Source organism: Eutrigla gurnardus, assembly GCF_963514095.1.
Source record: "Eutrigla gurnardus genome assembly, chromosome: 3".
Lineage (NCBI taxonomy): Eukaryota > Metazoa > Chordata > Actinopteri > Perciformes > Triglidae > Eutrigla > Eutrigla gurnardus.
The window spans coordinates 27,301,763-27,314,951 of record NC_139917.1 but is presented as its reverse complement, the minus strand read 5'-3'; the positions used below and the strand labels follow the sequence as shown (position 1 = coordinate 27,314,951).

The window sequence follows — 13,189 nt, the reverse complement described above, 5'->3', positions numbered from 1 at the left end:
AGTGGTGTTTTGTGGTGGAGGGAAAGGGCAGAGGAACCCCAGAACACACACACACACACACACACACACACACACACACACACACACTCATTTCAGAGAGCTGTCATGAAAATGAAGGAGAGGAGACAGACGTAATGTAATGAGTGCAGTCCGGACACGGCCGCGGCATGTCTCTGCTGCTTCGCTGCTCATCACTACATCCCACAGAGAAACAAGAGTGTTTGCTTTTATCTGCTGGTGCTCCTCCTCCGCCTCCTCCTCCGCCTCCCCCTTCTCCATCACCACCGCTCGGTCGGTTGCCATGACAACAGCTGAGCTCCACCCAGGAAAAGAGATGTGTATGCTGGTAGAAAGAGGATTATTGGGGTCAGTGGTCTCTGCGTGTGTGTCTCTCTCTCTCTCTGTCTCTCTGTCTCTCTCTCACGCACAGACACGTTTTTCTCACGGCACATGATTATGCACAAACAGATGAGTTAATACAGTAACTGGTTTACTTTGGCATGAATGGAGCCAGACAATTAGTTTTTGTTTTTTGTTGTTGTTCATTTAATGGATTCAGTCTCTCTCTCTCTCTCTCTCTCTCTCTCTCTCTCTCTCTCTCTCTCTCTCTCTCTTCCCCCAAATAACTAATTTTCCAGTGATTTGGGTTTGGATTTGTGTTTATGATGTGTTGTGTTGGGATTGGTATCGTTTTAAAAACCAATGATTGGGTTTCTCTCCAGTGATCTGGACTTCCATCAAGTTGGGGGACTTTTATTGGCTAAAACCCCATAAAGGCTGAACGTAACATGATTGTCCCTGTCGAGTGAATGCCCACTCCTCTCAGACTCCTCCACTTTATAAGCCAGACTTCCTGTTAAAAATGGGACTTCTCTGGAACTTAAACACGTCGTATCTTAAAATGTTGTTGAATGTGAAGTGGACAAGTTGACAACCGCTACTTCTCATCACGAGTTATCTGATCTTCCCGGTGTGCCTCTTTAATACATTTTCTTTATGCCTGTTTATCACAGTTGTAAAAACACAGTGAAACATGTCATCCAGATATTTGATGCAGCTCAGACCAACGTTTCCCTGCTGCCGTGTGAAGAAGAAGGTCGGGTCAGGCAGCTGCGGTGGGTCGACGTTAATATCAGCTCCGACTCTCTTTGTGTCCGTCAGACGTATCTGTGTCTGTTATTCTCATGAATGACTGGGCAGATTCTCCTCTCCAGACTGTGTATAGACACGTTTAAACAAAGACGGTCTCATTAATCACCCTCCACGCTTCCAGCAGCTCCGCTTTTCAAACACTTCCTTTTGATTTGACTTCATATTTGCATTTTGTCGGGAGGAACTCAACTTGCATTTCTAAACAGCCTTTGTGCACACATTCTGTGCAAACAGCAGATCATAATTTCGAGACATGCAAAACTTAATCAGGCTGTCAAAAACTCTGGATCACACCGACTACTTTAACACTTTGCAAGACAAAGTTTTGAGAGTTACGTGAGTGGCATGAAAACATTTTTAAAAAGTACGAAAAAAGGTATATGGAAGTATTTTTTCATTTAATAAATGTAGCTGTTTGGCAGACAGACAGACAGACAGAGGACAGACAGAAAGACAGAGAGACAGAGGACAGACAGACAGACAGAGGACAGACAGACAGACAGAAGACGACAGACAGTCAGACAGACAGAGAGACAGACAGACAGACAGAGGACAGACAGAAAGACAGACAGACAGAGAGACAGAAAGACAGACGGACAGACAGACAGACAGAGAGACAGACAGTCAGACAGACAGAGAGACAGACAGACAGAGGACAGACAGAAAGACAGACAGACAGAGAGACGGACAGACAGACAGACAGACAGACAGACAGAGAGACAGACGACAGAGAGACAGACGACAGACAGAGAGACAGACATACAGTCAGACAGACAGAGAGACAGACAGACAGAAGACAGACAGAGAGACAGACAGACAGTCAGACAGACAGAGAGACAGACAGACAGACAGACAGACAGACAGACAGACAGACCAGCGTGGGTGAAGATTGATCTTAAATCGTGTAATCACTGTTTTCATACCAGCTGAACCATGAATCAGCGTTTCTGGCTGATTGGCGTGTCTCCATCCGGAAGGATCCACTGAGTGAAATCATTTCATGAGGCCCCTCGTGTCTCATTGGGCCGCTCCGCTGGGTTGGGCTCTTGGAAACGTCCGTCCTCCGGCTCCTATGAGCGGTCGTGTGCTGCCATCATGTGGTTTCCAGGCGGTATTACAGCCTCCCAGCCTCCCAAAGTGAAAGCTAATCCCACAGCCCGTGAAGCAGAACATTCCCCCCCACAGTGCTGCATTCGTAATTCCATAGCATGAATAATGCATTAAGAGGTATGAAAATCTTAATTTATTTAATGGAAGAACATCTGGTGCATTTTCCAGAGTTAATTGGATCCGCCGAGCATGAGATGAAGCAGCACATGAGTGGCTGCAAAGTGATTGGAATGCCAACAACGGCTGAGTTTGGCTTTCACTCCACGTGTGAAACATGTTTCTGACCAACGTGCAGCGGGAGAAACGGGAGAGGCGTTAAACCAGCGTGACCTTTGACCTTGGCACCACGTTCTAATGAGGCCTTAGAGAAGGATGCATGACCTTAGCTTTGTTTTTGGCCAATACGTTATGAGCATGTTGTGGAAGAGTGAAGGATTGATCCTGTCAATCAGCAGGTAAGCCCCGCCCCCTAAAGCATCCCCTGCTTTCTGGTCTGTTGGACTCTAACTGGACCATAATGTACTAAATGAACATCATGCTGGATTGAGACCATAAACTCATGTTTACAATGTTTACTGTGATAATACATCAAGAGAGAAGTAGGACCATTTTCTCATAGACTTCTATACAACCAGAGAGGAGGTGCCCCCTGGTGTCCAGCAGAGAGAAGTAGGACCATTTTCTCATAGACTTCTATACAACCAGAGAGGAGTCGCCCCCTGGTGGCCAGCAGAGAGAAGTAGGACCATTTTCTCATAGACTTCTATACAACCAGAGAGGAGTCGCCCCCTGGTGGCCAGCAGAGAGAAGTAGGACCATTTTCTCAAAGACTTCTATACAACCAGAGAGAAATATAATAATAAATAATAGTTATTTATTTTGTACAAAAACACAACTCACTGTTTTATGTGTCGGACTAGAGCTGCACAGAGTTTTCTAAACCGTAGGGAGCAAAAAAGGCTCAGATTACCCATCAGTCATTGCAACTCTCTGGAGAGCTAGCATAGGGCTACGCTAGCCGAACCACTATTGAAGTTACAGCTCCGTGAAACTTCAATATCACAACAAACACAGTTGTCAGTGCTCATGTCTTAGCCCGGAACAGTTGCTTACTGTGAGTGTCTGTTGGTTGCCTGGCAACTGGTCCCACATGAGGAAGTGAATTTTCCAATATTTCTTTCACATTATTGTAACGCGGCACGCTCGACAGATTAGAACAGATGGAGAAATCAATGACACTTTATTAATGACTTAGATGTGCAACTGCAGCTTAAAGGCTTATTGTTAACTGAGCATGTGTGTAATCCATCAGGTCTGCTGCTGAAGTGTGTGTGTGTGTGAGATCGATGTGATTGTAGTGCGATCATCTCATTGGAGAGATCTTCCCGATGAAAAAAGAAACGCACACATGCTTTTGTCACAACATGGCAACCCGAACACTCTCCGAATAAATCCTCAGAGTGCCGTTAAGCATCGAGGACTCGCTCCCCAGAAACTCCTCCGTCTCATTAGAAGTGTTTCACTGTATATTTTAAGGAGCGTTTGGAGGCCGAGGAGAGATGCGTCAGCCAGCGAGAGGTCAAAAGGTCAGCTTCCACTGCCGAGCCCAGGAGGAAGTGCAGCAGGGGCCCAAACACAGAGCTCAGACTGTGCGGGGATGCAGCAGGCCCCGGAGGAAGCGATCATGTTAGTGTGAGACACACAACCGGGGTTTTATTGATACGAGCAGCCGCGGGAGTCGAGGAGGAGGCGACACGGAGCTGCCAGACTGCACGGCGGCCTCAGAGTTCATGATGCTATCGCCATTAGACACAGCTGAAGCTGCTGCCAGCATTAACTCGGTGCATTCAGAGTATCACCCCAAAAATAATGATCTCGCCCACCTGCTTGGGGGTCAGTCTGTGTGATCTGGACCCGACATGACCAATATGACTTTACTTGGCTTTTCCCCTCAAACCCAACCTGCCACCGCCGTGCTCCACTGCTGGCAAAGTATCGGACATTTTTGACTTGTCACATTAGGACAACGTGTGAATAACAAAATCAACGATGGCTGAATTGTTGTTAAAGCCTGATTCCTTCAGACCAGAAGATCAGGTTTCACACTGAGCCTCTGCAGGCCTTTCCTTGCAGCTCATGGTTCGGTCTCTGATGTTCATGTCAGCTGGGAGTCCTTATATAGACAGTGTCCTAATCAACTCAATTCACCACAGGTGAACTCCAATCACCGTGGAGAAACACGGGCCGTCAAGAGAAACGGGACGCACCTGTGTAGATGTGTCAAAGAAGAGGTGGCGTGGGATTTCTGCTTTTGTTCTTTACAATAAGACATTTACAAAACGTGTCTATAATCCTGCTTTTGCTTTATTATTATGGTGCATATCGTGTCTGTATTCATTTAATCTGTTCTGAGTCTGAAATCACTGAATGTACTCTGCTATCAGCTCGTCCCAAAGCTTCATTCAAGCTTAATGATGTCAACACAGAGCGGAAACAATCAAAATTAAGACCCCATGTATTTTATTTCTGCAATATTCCATCAAATCACAACATTCGACACGTCGTCGACAGATTCAGCCTCACATATTCTCCGGCTGTGAAAACTAAAAAAAGCAGCTTAAACTTAAAAATGGTTTAAATGATTTAAAAAATCAACTTATGATCAAACTTTTTTTTTACAAGCAGAGGATTCGCCCCCTGCTGGTCATTTGACAGAATGCAAGTCTAAGGCACTTCCAGTTGTGGCTTTGCTTTTCAGACACGGAGGGCGCCGCCTCGCTGAAACTTAAAGGTTTATTTTAGACGGTTAATGGTTTTGTCTTCAATAAATTTTTTTCAACAACGAAACTAAACTGATGGGTTAATTATTTGAAAAACAATACTCGCTACGGCACAAACGTATTGTAATCAGATCACTTATTACAGCTGCTTGGTTCACTCAAGGCCGTTAAATGATTGCACGCGGACAGCCGGGATATTTTTTATGAATAATTTATTGCCAGTAGGAAAGCGTGAGCTTGTGGCAGTATTCAATAAAAACCTTAACAAGACCATAGCATTGCTCACACACACACAGACACCTGAAAAAGTCATGTGTCCATGGATAACTCTGCACTATAAATATATTGGGTCCCATTTTCTTGGTGGAAAAATAAAGAGGTTCCAAAGTCAAAATGTACAAACAAACAAATAAAAAACAACAAGAATATGCAGTCGTTCATTGAAGACCCTTTTTGAAATGAGCGGGAGACGATAAACTTTACGAGTACACTGTGTTCAGAAACGCCACGCTCTTTTCTTCTCTCTTTTTTAACGTTTCCTTTTTTTTGTGAACGTAAGCACAGTAAGGCTGATAATGTCACACCATTTAACTCTTTTTTTTTTTTTTGAAAATAAAAGCATAGAATATCTACAAAACCTAGTAAACTTTGAAATCAAAACTGTACATTTAAATTTACATTGAAAATGAGGACTTGTATAAAAACATTTTGCTTGGTTTGTATTTAGAGAAAGAAAATTACTGTTGTGAATCATCTTTTTTTGTTTTTTTTTTAAACTCATGATGCTTTTCATGTTGCAAGTTGAAAGGTCGACCCACCGGCCAATCCTCTTCCTGTGGTGCCGACGGCGGCCTAAAGCGATGGATCAGGAGCTGGACCGAGCAGATGTTAGGATGCTACAGTCTTTCTTCTAGCTTCATGAGATCTTCACAACCAGTCTCAACAACCCCTGTGTTTACACTCATTCATGTGTGTGTGTGTGTGTGTGTGTGTGTGTGTGTGTGTGTGGGTGTGGTGTGAGGGGTTAACAGAAGGTGGAGCTGTGGGTTCAGGCACTTTTGTTTGGATCCAGTGTCAGACTTCAGTGTGCTGCTGGGAGTCGAGCGCCGGGATGGCCAGCCGCTCCAGTTGGCCCTCGTCGCCGCTCTCGTAGTCGCTGATCATGGCCTCGGACTCCTCGCAGCACGCCGACATGTCCGAGCAGGAGGCTGTGGATGTGTACAGAGACAAGGACATGTTGTCCAGCGCTGAGGAGTCAAAGTCCCGACTACAACCTAAAGGGTAGCCCCCTCTGTAGCCGCCGGTGCCCATGGTGGAAGCCGGGGTGGTGGCGCCCGAGGTGGACGTGGGGCCCTCGGCGTCGCCCCCGTCGCCGGGGTAGGAGTGCTGTGGCAGGTACTGGTTAAGGCTGTAGAGCTGAGGCAGGGCCGGGCGCTGGCGGACCCCGGCCTGGCCCCCCGGACCGGCCGCAGACGGCTCAAAATCTCGGCCCGAGGGCCGCAGCGTGTCGCCGTACTCCGGCAGCGGCGGCGGCGGCAGGTCGTCGTTGGCGTGGAAGTCCTCCGGCGGCGGAGGGAAGTCGCTCTCGATGTCGAAGCCGCCGGGATAGTAGTCGGTGTCGATGGCGCTCGGGTCGCTGTACAGAGGGGCGGGCGACTCCACAACCTCATACTGTGGAAACTCCTGGATTCCAGGAAGTTGAACACTTGGCATCCAATCAGATGTGTCCCAGTGATATCCTGTTGGAGGATGGAAGAGCCCACAGCACAGACGCACTCATTAGTATTCTGCTGCTCACACACTGCTATAAAGCTATTCACAATCATGTTAAGGTTAAAAAAACACACAAAAAAACTCATGCAACAGAAACACGTCACACCAACACGATGAGTCAACACTTAAAAACACTGTGAGAGCAGCTTTTCAGGAGACTGCAGACACATTCACAGACGGTAAAATCACAAAACGTATCAACACCTGTTTCTGTCTGTTATTTGTGTGTTATATTGTGTGTTATATTGTGTTGTATCCCACAAATACATGTTCGTTTTTAACTAGTTTTAGAGCAATTGTAAAGCAGAATTCCCTCTTTTGGTCTTCCTTCCTGTGAAATATTCTTGTGAAGTGCACTTTACAAATGTTTTAACCTTTTATTTTATTTTATAAGGTGTCTTTAACGTATATCCAGTGGATTGTTTGGACCCTTCCTTTTCACCTTGCCTTACTTATTAAATATCTATAAATGAAGCTGCCTTGCTTTGCCTTCCCTCCACCACTTAACCAGATAAATCATATTTACAAATACACGTCTTTATCATAGAGTAAACGTTCAGATTTCAACTGTTGAAAATAGTGTAAATGCTGCAGCAAACAGACACACACAGCGCCTCCCATCCCGTCAGTGAAGTAGTTAGTTACCGACCAACATTTTAACCAACGGATTAACATTTTCTTTAATGTCCCAGCATCAAAGCCATGCGTGGGACTGTTTCAGGGGTGATACATAATCCTACAGGGCACCTTCAGAGGCCACCGGTGCAGAAAGCCCTCAGTGACACCCAGCTGGGCCTCACGGAGCAGGTTTAACCCTCCTCGTTAAGCTCGTTAAGGGTTAGTGGTTAGGGGGCGGGATCGAGGGGAACACCAACCAAACACCAGGCAACACAAAGATTGTAGAAAAACGTCACCTCTTGGGTTCTTGAGATCATGAGCCAAAAAAGACTCTTTATGTGAGGCGAAGGAGGAGGAGGAGGAGGAGGAGAAAGAGAGAAAGAAGTCACATTAAAACTCGAGGAAGAGAGAAACAATCGGCTGAGAAACACAAATGGAAGGCAATGAAACACTGAGAGACAATAATGATGATGAGATGACAGGTTGATTACCGGACAAAAGCTATGCCATTTTCTTAAACCGACGTCTTGAGGTGCGGAATCAGAAAGGTGACTAGCAAGACTGCGCCTGATTAATTTTCACATTTTTTTTTAATTAGCAGCCGAATCTAAAAAAGGATTAGTTCTGTCAGTGTAAGACAACGGCAGCTCGGTCACATGACACTTCCCGACCCCGAGGACAGAACGAGGTGGGAAGCAATAAAGGAGTACCTTCTCCTTCCGCGTGTCAACAGCAGCGTTGACACGCGGATCACCGTCACTATGAGGCTGCTGAGAGGCAGGAGGGAGGGCGAGTGGGTGGAAGTGATGAGAATCAGGGAGAACAAACACACACATGGTGGTGGAAGTGAACACAAGCTGGATGTCCTTGTTGCTGGTGTCCTTGTGTTGACACTGAATGTTGGGGGGGGGGGGGTTCATGGCTGGGCAACAATGGTGGGTTTGGGACTGTTCGTTTTGTGCAAACACAACAACGACGTACTGAGATGCTACGTGCCGTTGACAGTACAGATGGAAGAATCGAGTGTTCCCCCGGGGATAGAAGCACATTTCATTGTGTTGCGTTTAGAAAACAAACTGGAGGAAACAATAAAGTCTGTTTTTAATTAACGTTAGGATTGGTTTGTGAAGGGTTTTGATGACTTATGAGCAGTGATATCCCAGTGATGACACGGGGGCAATAAGGGAGAGATGAGGAGGAAATAAACACAACGTAGAGCGTGTATACCCGTGTGATATCTTCCTCACTGCTGGCTTTAAACATCCTTTCTCAGCTACGTTTTGAAACAAAAGAGACAAACAAAAAAAAAAAAGGCATGCATGTAAATGAAAAGAGAAAATGCAGACTGTGTTGTCAAAGTGGATTTCAAAGGAAACACGTGCTTTCTGAGTAAGTCATCAAACTCCTCGTGAGCCTGAGTGTTAGCTATCTGTAACCCCGGGGGAATACACAGAGCCAGTTGTGATATCTTCCGTCTGTACCGGGAGTGATTGAGGACTTACAGGCTGGACCCCCCTATTTAAAACCTTGTTCTGGATCTGTGGACTGATTTGATCCATATGGGAGCTGAAGCCCCGCAGCAATAAGAAAGAGGGGAAAAGAAACATGTGACTTCAGAGGCCACCGTTCCAGACTGAGCATGCAAAGAAACAGAGTTTCATTAAAACAATCAGAGAGATATGCAGTTAAAACCTGGCAGGCATCATCACAAGTGCTGAATTACATCTCATACACGTGTTATACAATAAAAAGCAAGAGATTCAACCCTCAGCGTACCGTTATCGTCGCAGGACTCCGACTGGAAGGAGCTGAGGGACTGGACCTCGGACATGCTGCCCCGGGTGTTGTAGGGGTGACAGGCGCTGTCCTCCTTCTTGGCCAGACACGGGTCCAAGTCCACCACTTTAGCTGGAGGAGAAAGCAACGTTTAGTTTGCTTAGTTTTAGAACATAAAAAGTGTCCTCTGGCTGACTTTCATTACAGATGTGCAACAAATCCATAATCTAAATTTAAATAGGTGAAAATCATTATAAAACATGTTTTTCTGGTGTCATTCTACACATATATGCAGCATCATATTAAATACGAGAAGAGCACATGGCCAGAGTTTCTATAGGTGAGAAATAATGGAAATGAAAATTGTATTGGAGTCTTCCTTGGACCATGCAGCACACAAACACAGCCCTTGGTGGAGGTAATAATGATGCACTGCACTGTTAGCCTGAGGCTAAACCCTGATTATCATTTGTAAAACCACAATTTTCTTTAAATTTACTTTGGAAATCAGTCCGACATCAGAATTTGGTTGCACGTTTCCTGGTAGGAACTATATCATTTGGTTTAACTCGTAATTACTGAACCACAAATGTGCCAAATAAACACTGCCTCTATTTTTACTCTAATTAGCACAAAAATGACGTCATGCTTTCCCGTAAAACAGTTACCCAGAATACCACGACAATACCTGTCGAATGCTTAAAATGTGGTAATACCAGTCTTTTGGAACACAGGTCATTAACTCACTGTCGTAATCGTAGTCCCAGTTGGGCTTCTGGATGGAGTCGCTGTCCGAGACGGAGTTGGAGGGAGGGGGAGGGGGCAGGTTGGGCGCCACGCTGCACACGGCCACGGTCTTGCGGTGTCCGTGCACGGAGTCCGGGTTGAAGGTGCTGAACTCCGGGTGCTCCGGGATGGCGGAGCCTTCGAAGGAGTTCCTGTCCAGGTTGTTCCTGGAGTCGCTGGGGATGCTGGGAGTGTAGGAGATGGGCCTCACGGGGACCTGCGGCGGGATGTCCGAGTAGATGTTCTTGTTTAGTTTGACGTCGAAGTACGGCCTCTGCAGGAAGGAGTGGGGCATGCCCGACCCGCCCAGGTGCTTGTCGTCGCCGCCGCTCTTCGACTTGCGGCGACACGCCTTCTTGCGGATGATGACGAAGAGGAGGACCAGGATGAAGATGCTGGACACGAAAACCACGATGCCGATCACCTCCTCCAGGCCGATGTTCCAGGAGGTGGAGACGAACTCGTTGCGGACCTCGGCGCGGAGCTCGCACACCGGCCCGCTAAAGCCCAGCGAGCAGTTGCACTTGTAGGAGCCGTACGTGTTCTGGCAGTGGCCGCCATTGACGCAGGGGCTCTTGATGCACTCGTCCACGTCGCTCAGGCACCTGGACGACAGGTCAGAGTTCAGCCAGAGATCGGACTCGTCTAGTTGCAGATACTTGAAACGTAAAGGTGTACGTACCTGTCGCCCTGGAAACCGCTTTCACACTCACACACCGGACCGTCCAGACTGTCGATGCACTTGCCGCTGTTTTTACAGGGGTTGTCTCTGCAGTACGGCCCCAGCTGGCACCTGCATTCAAAACAAGCTGACTTTAACAAACATGCACAAAGACTTCCTCTCTGGAACGTGATTTTATGTTGCTGCAGGACGTACTCTGATGTTAAGTAATAGATATAATTCATAAACGCAGCTTCCTCCAGACTTGACAATGGAGGTTTAAAATCAAAGTACTATGCAACTTTAAATGTAAGTATTCATTTGAATATCAGCAGTGTAATGAGGAGTAAAAAGGATACATTTAGAATTTTGCCTTTGTCTAACTTTGTGCAAAATCATCCTTCCAACATGGCATCAATGATGTTCCCATTTTCTATTTCTACACAGGCGGGTTTCGTACCTCTGTCCGGAGTACTGCCCTCTGCACTGGCAGTAGAAGTCGTCTGCCCGAGGGACGCAGGTTCCCCCGTACAAGCAGGGGTTGGAGGCACACGGGCTTATGCCAATCTCACAGTGGGTGCCCATGAAAGAGGCGGGACACTGACAGAAGTAGCCTGTGGAATTCACACATTTTCATATGTAAATGATCAAATCCAAGACGGTCCAGAAGGAACTGCTGGGGCAGAGGTGTCTCATTAAAGAGGTAAAGGTCAGCCAAGCATAAAGGCCGAGGGAGAAAAGACTGATTATTTCTCCTCTAATGGTTCACGTTAGTACAATGAGGTGCTTTCCACACTGTCTGTTTCATTTGAGCTGATTCTGCAGATGTTTTACAGTGAAAAGGGATTCTGCCCCCTGAACCGCTGGCAGGTGTTTCATGTGAAACAGATGCAGAAGTGTTGAGTTTGCATGAAAAGCAAATTAACACGGCAACAGACTCACATCAGAGAGGTCTGGCAGAGCTAATGATAAAAGACGGCCATCTTAAAAGAACAGGTTCACCTCTTCAGTTGCACTTTAGGCAGAAACACATGATCAGCTCAGGACATTAGTGCACAATTAAAAGTCAAAGCACCGAGAAAATGTACAGGCATGCAGGAGAAGGCCAACTGAACGGTCAAGCCGATCTCACCTCCGTTCGGCAGCGAGGTGCAGCTCCCCCCGTTGGTGCAGGGGTTGCTGGAGCAACTCTCTGCAAGTGCGAGTGCGCATCCCGGGCTCACGTCCACGATGTCCTCCAGCACGGCGTGCGCCCGCCGCGCCTTGGTGTTGAGGGGCAGCTCCAGGCCGTTGAGCGTCAGCGCCTCCAGGCAGCCGCGGAGCCCGTTGGTGACGGGCAGGCTGCGTCCGTGGCGAGCCGAGGCCAGCTGCCGCACGTGGCCCCCGAAGTAGATGCTGTTATCCAGGTTGAGGGTGCGCAGGGTGCCGGGCGCCGTGCCCGAGGCGGCGTGCACCCGGTCCAGCACCAGCTTGGCGTAGTTGCCGTCCACCTCCAGCGTGAGCGTGTGCCACTCGCCGTCGTTGACCTGAGCGCTGTGGACCGACACGAGGCCGGGCCCGCTGCCGCAGTCGAACTTGTACTGCAGGCGGCCGTTCACGATCTAGACCAGTTAGAAGAGAATCATCGGTTCTGCTCTTCTTTAACACACAACATTAAAACTGTGAATCCTCATCGAATCGGCAAGTTAGAAATCTGACACCGTCATCAATCACAGTTGTGTTACGATGCCGTGAAATCATATTAAATCGCATCTCGATAAAGAGCAAACCTGATTTACAGGAAAGCATCTTTATATATGACTTCTGGAAACCCAAGAAGACAGTTGGGAGGTATTAAAGCCTTACATGCCCAACAGTAAGTGCTGTAGCCAGCCAGGTTGGAGTCTGGAGTCTGGCATGCAGACTGCTGCACCACACAGACTGAAAAGGAATGTTTCTGTTTCCCTCCCAGTACCAAAATAGCTGGGTGTGTGAGATTTCTTTTTTTTTTTTTTTTTCAACCCACGACCACATTCCCACCGTCCTTCATGTGAAAAAGGCCTTTTAAAATGCCTTTTTGAACCGTTCAGCGTGGCTGATTGGTTGGAGGGCGGGGCAGTGTGGTGTTTATTAAGATATGGAAACAGTAATAGAGACTCAAAATGCAGGCGGACAGTCAATCTCGACTTAATTATGATAAGCGTGGTTATCATTTCAGTTTGAAAGACGCTGACAGAGTAAGATGCACTTGCTGAGTAACACACACACACACACACACACACACACACACACACACACACACACACCTCCAGGATGCTGTAGTCGGTGCCCTTGGCGTACATGACGGTCGCGTGGCTGGAGAAGGTCCTCAGCCTCAGAGACAGTTTCATCAGCTCCTTGTTCTCGTTCTCCATCAGGACATACTTCACGTAGCTGCTGCCGCCGAACGTCAGCGAGTGGCCGTCTGACAGGAAGTAAGAAGAACATGCAGCGTCATGAAGAAGAAGAAGAAGCCGGAGACGGCTCGAGGATGAGAACTATCAAGAGGCGGGAT

At 47.3% G+C, this 13,189-nt stretch overlaps 1 protein-coding gene across 6 annotated transcripts in view; it reads right to left on the bottom strand.

The window, feature by feature from the left end:
* Nucleotides 1-5,237: 5,237 nt before the first annotated feature.
* Nucleotides 5,238-13,189, bottom strand: part of fat1a (FAT atypical cadherin 1a) — a 67,112-nt gene continuing 59,160 nt past the window's right edge. For 3 of the 6 annotated variants that reach the window (XM_084006533.1, XM_084006531.1, XM_084006534.1), the window contains 8 exons: nt 12,942-13,099; nt 11,789-12,257; nt 11,117-11,270; nt 10,678-10,788; nt 9,957-10,600; nt 9,210-9,341; nt 7,730-7,765; nt 5,238-6,781 (listed from right to left, as the gene is read on the bottom strand). In XM_084006533.1, coding sequence (XP_083862659.1) covers nt 6,117-6,781; nt 7,730-7,765; nt 9,210-9,341; nt 9,957-10,600; nt 10,678-10,788; nt 11,117-11,270; nt 11,789-12,257; nt 12,942-13,099 — 2,369 coding nt within the window. In that variant the 3' untranslated portion in view covers nt 5,238-6,116. Of the gene's footprint in view, nt 6,782-7,729; nt 7,766-8,935; nt 9,000-9,209; nt 9,342-9,956; nt 10,601-10,677; nt 10,789-11,116; nt 11,271-11,788; nt 12,258-12,941; nt 13,100-13,189 lie in introns of all 6 variants that reach the window. The other 3 variants (XM_084006532.1, XM_084006535.1, XR_014596907.1) reach the window with 2 other exon arrangements.